The 9,451-nt window shown below is 42.4% G+C and overlaps 1 protein-coding gene and 1 long non-coding RNA gene across 2 annotated transcripts; one reads left to right on the top strand and one right to left on the bottom strand.

Moving 5' to 3' along the window:
• Window positions 1–2,532: 2,532 nt before the first annotated feature.
• Window positions 2,533–8,143, top strand: LOC117011768 (uncharacterized). The gene is made up of 3 exons (XR_004421065.1): window positions 2,533–2,824; window positions 3,417–3,548; window positions 8,011–8,143. It is a non-coding gene; the product is annotated as an uncharacterized LOC117011768 (long non-coding RNA).
• Window positions 2,812–9,237, bottom strand: TTR (transthyretin). Its single transcript, XM_033087450.1, has 4 exons — window positions 9,085–9,237; window positions 8,071–8,195; window positions 6,124–6,259; window positions 2,812–3,083 (listed from the first exon to the last, which is right to left on the bottom strand). The coding sequence occupies exons 1-4, from the start codon at window positions 9,151–9,153 to the stop codon at window positions 2,976–2,978; spliced, it is 438 nt and encodes a 145-aa protein (XP_032943341.1). The 5' UTR covers window positions 9,154–9,237; the 3' UTR covers window positions 2,812–2,975.
• Between the last annotated feature and the right edge of the window lie 214 nt (window positions 9,238–9,451).

Here is a 9,451-nt window from a genome sequence, read left to right as displayed (position 1 = left end):
AAAGGAAAGAGAAAGGGGAGGCTGGTTAAAGACTGAGTTAGAAAGGAAGGAGAAGGCCGAGCATTACACTAGAAATTAAGCTGAATTGATTTCAATGGACCGGATTAAGTTTGCTGATAGCAAGAAGAAGTGGGGGCAGGAAAATTCACTTCAGGTATATGTATACCTGAAAGACTCATATTTTCACACTGCTTGGGTAATAGAAATCCACAGCTATTTAACAGAAGCTAAATGGAAATGTAGCATTATACAAACAGGCAGGTCAGAGACCGATACAATCACTGTGCGCATTAGATTGAATCTTATGAAATTGACAATATTTGACCATTTCATTTATTAAAATGGCAACTCGATCTGCATTAACCCAATATACATGGAAGAGAAACTTGCTAACCTCATTCAACAGACTCAGAGGCATTGCTTTTACCACATATATTTATGGGAAAGTCCAGTACATGTTAAAAAGTCCAACCCTTCATTCCACTCTTTTCAAATGTCTTACTCTCTTTACACAGCTAGCTAGAGAGGGCAAGATTTTAGATTTGAATTTGGAGGAAAATGGAAAGATTGATTGTGTACGTTTAGTCCTAAGCCTTGGGTCTAACTCAGGTTTCCCTGGAGAATCCTGGATGGAGATTATGCACAGCAAGTAATTACCCTGTCTCAACCCCATGGGGAATGACGATGATAAGGTTTCCATCAATGAATACATATTGTCTATAAGATAAATTCACAGCTCTAACAGGTAACTTATAAAGCCACCGTCACTCCAGCTTCTTTCCCACCGCTCCCAATCCCACTGATGGTTATTGACCAACACAGATTAGTGCTTTTTTCCAGAATGCAGGGTTGTTCTGGAAAATGATTCCCTGCAATTCACATTGCTCCATTAATCTAAAATGGGGCCATGTAACTATTTCTGGCCAGTGAAAGATCAGTAGGAATCATGTGTGACACTTGAGCACAGAGGGAACAAATACCATACTTTCTCTCTGTCGTGCGGGGGACCCTGCTCTCGGCACCATTTTTCATGCAGGAGACCCTGCTTGCTGCACCATTTGTCGTGCAGGGTGGCCTGTGGGGTCTCTGCTCCCGCTCCCCACATAAGAATGCAGGATATGGCTGGGCCAAAAAGGAACACCCAACAGAGCTATGGATAGGAGTGTCATATCACTATCGTCTCACTGGAGGCTGGAGCCACACGACCTGCAGACTGCTGTCCGCTTCTCTTCCTGCCAACCCACCGACTGACCAACCAACGCAGCTATGGCAGTTATATCAGTGGCTAATTGGCTAACTGGTTACAGCTGGTGGTCAATTAGCCACCGCGGACGGCCATCTACTACCCGAGCCAGCACCTTTCCACATGAGGCCGAGAGCCTGGAAACTGCTCTCTGGCACTCTGTCCCCAGACTCTCTTCCTTCAGTTTGCGAAATAGATGTCCCTTGAAGCCACAAAGTAAATCAAACTGGGGCTGAGTCATCCTTTGGAGGAAAGTCATCCTGAGAGTCACCAGACTAAGAAGCTCTTCACTGGACTTGGAGTGAGAAATAAATTTTGATTTTGTTGAGCCACAGATATATGGGGTTGTTACAGCAGCACAACCTCGCCCACCTTAATTCCTCCTCCATTTCAACATTCTGAATTCCCATCTGTTCCCTCAATTTATCAAGTTGTTTCACTTGGCCTGGCCTTGCAATCTCGGCTCTCTCTACCTAGAACACCTTCTCGCTTTTCAACCCGGTGAACTGCCAACATTCAGATTAAGTGACTGTGGGGACAGAGCCAGGAGAGCAGTTTCTAGGCTCTCGGCCTCACGTGGAAAGGTGCTGACTCAGTTATTAGATGGCCATCAGCTGTAATCAGATGGCCATCTTCTGTGGCTGGTTGGCCATCAGCTGTTACAGGTTAGCCATTAGCCACTAATATAACTGCCGTGGCTACGTTGGCAAGGGTGTTGGTTTGTTGGCAGAGAAGCGGATGGCGGATTGTGGATCGTGTGGCTCCCGCTTCCAGTATCTCCAACCCAATCACCAGTGAGAATATAATGATATGATCCCCCTATACATGGCTCTTTTGGTGTTCCTTTTTGGCCTCACCATATCCTGTGTCCACCCGCTGAGAGCGGGAGTGGGACCAGAGACCCTGCATGACAGTGACATTTATTCAGAGTCCTTCTCTGGCTTCTCCTAGCTACTCCTTCTTTCGTACCCTCACTGTGCCTTGTGCCAAAGCCTATGTCAAATCCCGTTGACATAGTTATCTTCTCAAAAGAATGTGAGCTCTTTAAATGCAGGCACTCAATCTTATTCTTTATGTTCAGAGCACCTAAAATAGTGCTTGGCATATAGTCATCTCTCAATACATGAATATTGCATTAGTCTAAGTGAATTGAGGGTGTGCGGGTTCTCGGATTACATCCCTTTGTCAGCTGACTGCGAGGGTGGGGTCGGTTGTTCTGAATGGGATCAGAGAGCTTGAGTTGCTGCAGGTCAGTCCTGGTGGAGCTGTGCTGCTCGTGAAATCAATAAAGCACTTAAAGAGCATGCAGGAGTAAAGAAATAGGCCCTTAGAATTTGTCTGTTGCTACTCACTGAAGGTTAAAGGAAAAGAAAACTTGCATTTTCAGGATGTGTGTTTTTAATGGCTGCAGACCATGCTGCATATGTGCTTAGCTTGAAAGACAGTGGAAGTATAGATATCCCTCAGAGGTCAGCCAGGGATATTTTTGAGTTCCTGTGTTTCTCTGTAAAATTTGGATTTTTTTTTTTCCTTTAGGAGTGGACGATAAGGGAATAAAACAAAGCGAGTTCAAACGACCTGGTAAGTGCTTTTAATAAGAATGTTTTATTGTCTCTGCCTGAGTTTCTAACATAGCTTATAAAGTGAAAACACTGCTTTAATACAAATGGAATACTGTTGGTTACACGCAATCCTGTTTCTCCTCCTTCAAACTGACCAAAGGAGGGGTCCCTCATTCTTTGGGGGTGCTGACAAGGGCTGTGGTGGAGTAAGAGTAGGGGCTGAGCAGAGCAGCAATGGTGTACTTGCGTTGGCCGGAGTCATTTGCTGTGAACACCACCTACAAGAGAACACAGATAGGATCCGTTTCTAACAGAACCCAACAACGTGAGTCACGGACTGAGAGACACTGGAAGTTTCCTGATACAGTAATTCTTTTTATTTTATTACTTCGTTTTTTGGAGCAGTTAGATCAAAAGGCAAAAATCCAAATATGCCTGCCAGCTAAGCACTGGAGTCTTGTGCAGTCCTTAGAGCAAGAGTTCTTCTCTACTTCCTTATGATCAAGTCTCTCTCTTTTTTTTTTTTTTAGTGCAAATCCACACTGGAAGTCAGGGTGACTGAGGGAAATCACAGAAAGCCTAAATGGTCTTGTCCCCTTTCTTGATTTTAGAAAAAAGAGAGGAGGATGTAGAAACTGGCATTCAATGACCTGCCGTCTTGAGAATGGTGACCGCCCAACCCACCGCAGATTTAGCGACCTAGAATGTTAGAGCTGGAAGGGAACATTCTTGACATTTTACAGGTAAGCAAACCAGAATTCTGAATTAGCATGTTTGGTCCAAGTTCACACAGTGACAGGGCTAAACCTGGAAGTTAAGGCTCCTGGTTCCAAACTCAGATATTTTTCTCCAATTATTCCTTTGCATTTTCTACCATGAACATTATATCTTTATGTATATAACAAGCAATGAAATATGGAGTAAAAGCATTGAAGGGTTCTATTTACAACAAACAGAGTGTGGAAGGTCATGCTGGAATTCTCAAATACTCACACATGTGTTAGAGCTCACTTACATTTTCTAATTGGGCAAATTGTCAATCAAAATGTTGTTCCAGTTAGTCATGTACTTTAGGCAGATTTAATAGAGCTTCTGAGACTCAGGTGCTGGGATCGTTAGGTGCTTGGACTGAGGCAAATAGGGAAAATTTTGGTTCAGGAAAGAGAGTGAAGAGGTGTTCACTTTTACTTATTTTGGGTATAGGATTTGGGTTGAGTTTGGAACACACCCTAGATAAGTACATTTTGTTCCAAATATGGAAAAAGAAAACCTTGATTACTTGGTGACAGGAGAGGAAAAAATCTGACTGAACCATTGCAAAAAACAAAAAGAGCATCAGGGCAAGTGGAGGTGAGAATCACTTAAGAATCTCTCTGAAGGAGAAATGGAATCTTTAAAGGCCAAGTTTCTGAAATCAAATCAGAAAAACATCTCTTAGAGTGACATTGGCCTCAATCCCCATTTGATTCTTCCTAAAAAGTGTAAATTGGCATAATCTGTGCTCAAAAATCCATGAAATGAAGAGGACTAAGAGCTCCAAAGGAAATTCCTAACTTTCTCTGTAAGGCTAGTGTGGCACCTGGGTCATTGGCCAAGGAGGGAGTGAGTAGCGCTGAAGGATAGCAGCCTTCTGGGAGGTCCTCAGCAGAAGAAGCTGGCAGGAAAGGAACTCATAGCTGAACCCACCGTGCACGCACCAGCCATTGAAGAGACTCAGTAGGGCTCATGCTTGCTCTCTCATTCCCCAGAGTCATTCAGGCTCCAAGCTGGGCTCGTGGTCCTGCCTAGTATGTTCCAAGGACAGAAATGTTTTTTTCACTTCTGAATCTCTAGCATCTAGCAGAGTGCTCAAGGTTTTTATTTTTAAAAATGTTTGTTGAATGAATATTAAACGAGTGAAGAGCAGACAAGGAAGCTGACGTCTACTGAGTAGGAGCAACATGTCGTGGGGAGTATGGCAGTGAATGTCTTCAGATGGTCTCACTGAGACCGGGGGCAGACAGTGCTCGTAGGGAGGCTGATCTGGTGCTCTAGGGTTGGGCCTGAGACTGTCTAGGGGCACGGGTCTTGTGGTAGGTGCCACCTAAACCCCGCACCCGACCGTGACCCCGCTCTCTGTCTTGCTGACTGGCTAAGAAGTAGCCAGAGACATGCTTCTTGGTAGTTAAAGGTACCTTGGTAACTTGTGGGCCCCAGAAGTCAAATAAGGCCCTCCAGTTTCCATGGCAACATTGTCTACCAAAAGAACCGTTTTATGTCAACTGAAAGTCTCATCCATGACTAAGCCAGAGAGAATGGCTACTTTTCATGCCGAGCTATTTTTGATACAATTAGTTGATCTTTAGCTCTGAACAACAGGTCTGGATTCTATTTCCATGACAGCCATCTGTTTTAAATGACTTAAGGAATTACAGACAAGGAGGAGGCCGAGAGATTGGGCCACGCATATCTCTGAGGTTCTTAGTACCTCATAAGTAGGTCAGTAGAGTGTACACCAAGAGTTACAAATGTGGCATTATTATTACTATTATTTTTATTATTAGCTTGGTTTCTTATGCAGCCTGTCCGGGGCACACCTAAGGCTAAATTCAGCTTAGGTTCTGTTGATAAATAGTACTGTTCCTCTCTTACTGGCACTGTGACCTTTGACAAGTTATTAAACTTCTGTGAGCCTAATTTTCTTCATCTGCACAATGGGGATAAAAATAGGACTGACTCCAATGGGTACTTTATGAAGATTCAATAGGTTAAATATAGACAACACAACAGTGTCTGGCATGTGATGGATGCTGGATAAATGTTATCTATTGTGTTGCCATTATTATTGCACATTTGCTGTCTCTATATGTCTTGCCTCAAATCACTTATCCAAACCTCTGGGTTCCAGATGTGTTTTGGAATGAAACATTTTTCAGATTTTAGAAAAGTAAAATAATACATCTATTATTTGTTGCACACCACCTAAGTGGGGTCTGGAGGGCTGCCTAATAGTTTAACATATTAATATTTCTTCAGCAAACAAATAGTCATATTACGTGGCTTGAATGAAGACTATAAAGAGCATCATGTAAGTTCAGGTCATGTTACTAAATGAGTTTTCACCAAACATGGAAAGAAAGTTTGCGTTTCAGAATTTTGTGGATTTCTGTTTGCAGAAATGGGAAAGGGAACCTGTGCTAGTTCAGTGCCATTTCATGGTATGCATTTGCATTTCCATCGAATGCAAAGTGCAAACTGTGCATTTCCTGGGATTAAAAACAACAACAACAACAACAACAAAATAAAAATAAAATACAATTCAAATGTCTACACACTTACCTCTGCATATTCATGGAAGGGGGAAATGCCAAGGGCCTTCCAGTAGGATTTGGTGTCTAACACCACTTTGTATACCCCTTCTACAAATTTATCAGTAGTTGTGAGCCCGTGCAGCTCTCCAAATTCACTGGTTTTCCTAAAAGGTGCAAAGGTCCCGTTTAAGTTAGGCATTAAGGGAATAAATACCATGGCAATAAATACCATAACACACACACACACACACACACACACACACACACACACACACACACACAAGCAGTTTGTGCATATGAAGATATATATTTTCCCAGCCAGGTCAGGATAGGGAAAATTCTATTAAATGTCTAAAATTAACTGACAGGAAATTTGTCAGAAACGTTTCAAAAAGCTCATTGTGGATTTTTTTTCTTTTATGAGAGCAAGTTTCACTTCAAAAAGAGTCGTTGCAATTCAGGGTTGATGTTTGGGTGAAGCTTCCTAACAACCCCTGGAAGTGGCCCTAAGCCACTCTGACTGCAGTTTCCATCCTAAAAGGGATCACTCCTATCCCTCGTGGCATGAGGATATCTTTCAGAGGTGGGTATCATTTGTACACACTGTGGGAACCCCAAACTACAAAGAGAAACCCGTATCTGACTCATCCTTCGTTTATAAATTTAATGTCTTTGGTAACTCTTTATCAATAACAAGTACTGGGCAACTCCTTTTTAAGTTTTTAAACTTGGCAACTTCTATTTCTGTATAAGTACCAGCTTAGGAGCTATTGTTTGAAATTGCTTTCCATCAGACTGAAAAAACTAAGACAGATAAAAACAGAAGTTGTCTTTATTGACTCTATCACCCTTCCACCTTTCTTCTTTTCCAGGAAAAAAATATTTAACTTTTTTTTTTTGTCTTGTCATAAGGAAAATGATTCGCATGGACATTTGAATATTTTTGGTGTCCATTGTATCTCTCATTTAGAATATTCTCGTAACTGCTTTCCACACTGTGCTTGACATTTTTATAAACAAATGAATTAAGAGATAAAAACTCAGTTGGAACCACACCAAATAAAATGGCCTTCCCAATGATGTGTGAAGAATCACAACGTGGTTCTTGGGATTCAATTAAAACCCACAGAAAGTCTCCTCCCAGGAGACAAAAACTCTTAGCAGTATTGCTTGCAGGTGAGGGTTCCTTACTTTCCATTAGTTGGTTTAGGGTCAGTAATATGCATTTTCTTTGAAATTCTTGCCAGTGGAGGTGGAAAACCTCCCTGAAAATTGTAAAGCGATTGATGAAAGTGAGAAGTCATTTTTGTATCTGACGGGTGATTGCGAGATTGGTCTGTGGCTGTTTTGCATTCTGTATCTTTCTCTCCTGTGAACTTTTTTATTGAGCTCAACAGCCCCCAGTCTTACAGGGCAGGTGCTCCACAAGTGTTTGCTAGACAAAAGCCCTGGATTCTGGATGATCCACATTAACTACAGACAGTAGTTAATGCTGCCCCTCAATTTCCTTCGATTGATAAATTTTCCTTCGATTAATAAATTAACACAAGTTGTATATCTTCCCTAGAAGACCAGGACTGAGCTTGAGTTTTATGCCAGGACACCAGGGAATCTGTGAAACTCCTGAAATTACATGTGCAAGTGTGTGTGTGTGTTTCTGGGCATGGAGTCCGTAGGTTTCATCACCTTCTTAAAATGGTCTGTGACCCCAAAATGTGGTGAACCGTTGCTGGAGTACAGGACGTGCCAGGTCCTTTATTTCCCCACCATCTGCCCTAAATGCTGTTCAGGTTCTTCACCAGCTAAGCAAAGCAGGAGGAGAACATCCTTCTCAGGGTCCATTTGACCTCTGCCTGCGTTTTCAATCTACTTATAGATTCTCAAGTAAATGGATGTGAGCCCCTTTCTCCAACAGGTGGCGGGAGAATGGGAAGATGTAATGAAGTCTCACATCTGGGGTTGTCCGGCAGCTTACCCAGAGGCAAATGGCTCCCAGGTTTCATCAGCAGCCTTCTTGAATACTTTCACAGCCACATCAACAGCAGGACTGCCTCGGACAGCATCTAGGACTTTGACCATCAGAGGACACTTGGATTCACCCTGGGCATAGAGAAAACAAGTGAGAAGTGAACAAAACTGGTCAGAGTGAAAGGATGTGTTCTCCATGGTGCTAGAAATCTGGAACAAGGCAGGAAGTACATGCTAATCCCATTTCCAGCAACATAACTGTTGACAGTTAATGAGCTTCCCTTACTCAGTGTAACACAGACTGATTGTTTCCAAAGCAAGAATGGTTTCTGCCTCCAGATACACTGCAGTCGACTGGGGGAGTGTATAATGAATTTCAGAGGAGAAAATAGGCCCTCTGAGAATAGTTGCTTTGTTAAGCCTTACCATTTGAGAGGAATTACGGAAAAGATGTAATGTGCCATAGAACCAAGTGGTTTTTCCTTAGAGCATTTTAGTCGTTGCTGTAGTACTTCCCTCTTACTAGTTGTTGTAAAACCATGTCAAACTACTTCATGACCAATTTCATAGTATTAGTTAATTCTTCTAGGGGATTTAAGAATTAGATATCTGACTAAAATGTTGTCCTCCACGCCTTTCAAAGATTAATCAATAAACACATTTTGATTAGTTAAAGGTAAATAAACTTTATAAGAGAATGTATTTCTGAAAATCCAATCTTAATAGCTTCATGAATATCCTGTCTTTATTTGTACCATCAATCTGAGGCAACTGAGACACCAGGCATTGCAACCCCAATGAACCAGAGCAATAGAGAAGAGCACCCACAGTCCAAGCTCCAGTTCAGTGAGCTCTGCAGAACCTCATTCTTTTCAAAGTTTGAATCAATGATGTTTGAAAAGAGATACTGGGTACCCTTGCCTGCAGAACCAAAGCTGGTTGGCAAATCTGGAGGAAGTCATTTGTCCTTCTAGTGTACACAGGAAATGTATGAAGAGACTTCACAGAGTTGAGCACTCACCGCAGGGCCAGCCTCAGACACAAATACCAGTCCAGCCAGGCAGAGGAGGAGCAGGCGCCGAGAAGCCATCTTGCCAAGAACCAGTGGGCGTCTGTGATGGTCGCAATAAGCTTGGGGCTTTTATATTCACTTCTCCCCAGCCAGGCTGCGGATCCCTGCCAACCTGACTCCAAACCTGCTGATTCTGATTATTGACTTAGTCAACAAAGGGAGAATAAGTAACCCACACAAATATGAACCTTGCCTAGAGAGATTAAAGTGTTGGAACATGAGTGCTATGAAATATTCTTAACAGGTCATTTGACTGGCTTGATGACCAAAAAAATGAAACAATTGAAACAGAACAAAAATATTCTTCTCCTTCCTT

Source organism: Rhinolophus ferrumequinum, chromosome 19 (genome assembly GCF_004115265.2).
Source record: "Rhinolophus ferrumequinum isolate MPI-CBG mRhiFer1 chromosome 19, mRhiFer1_v1.p, whole genome shotgun sequence".
In the NCBI taxonomy this organism is placed as follows: Eukaryota; Metazoa; Chordata; class Mammalia; order Chiroptera; family Rhinolophidae; genus Rhinolophus; species Rhinolophus ferrumequinum.
This window is presented reverse-complemented; position numbering and strand designations above follow the sequence as displayed.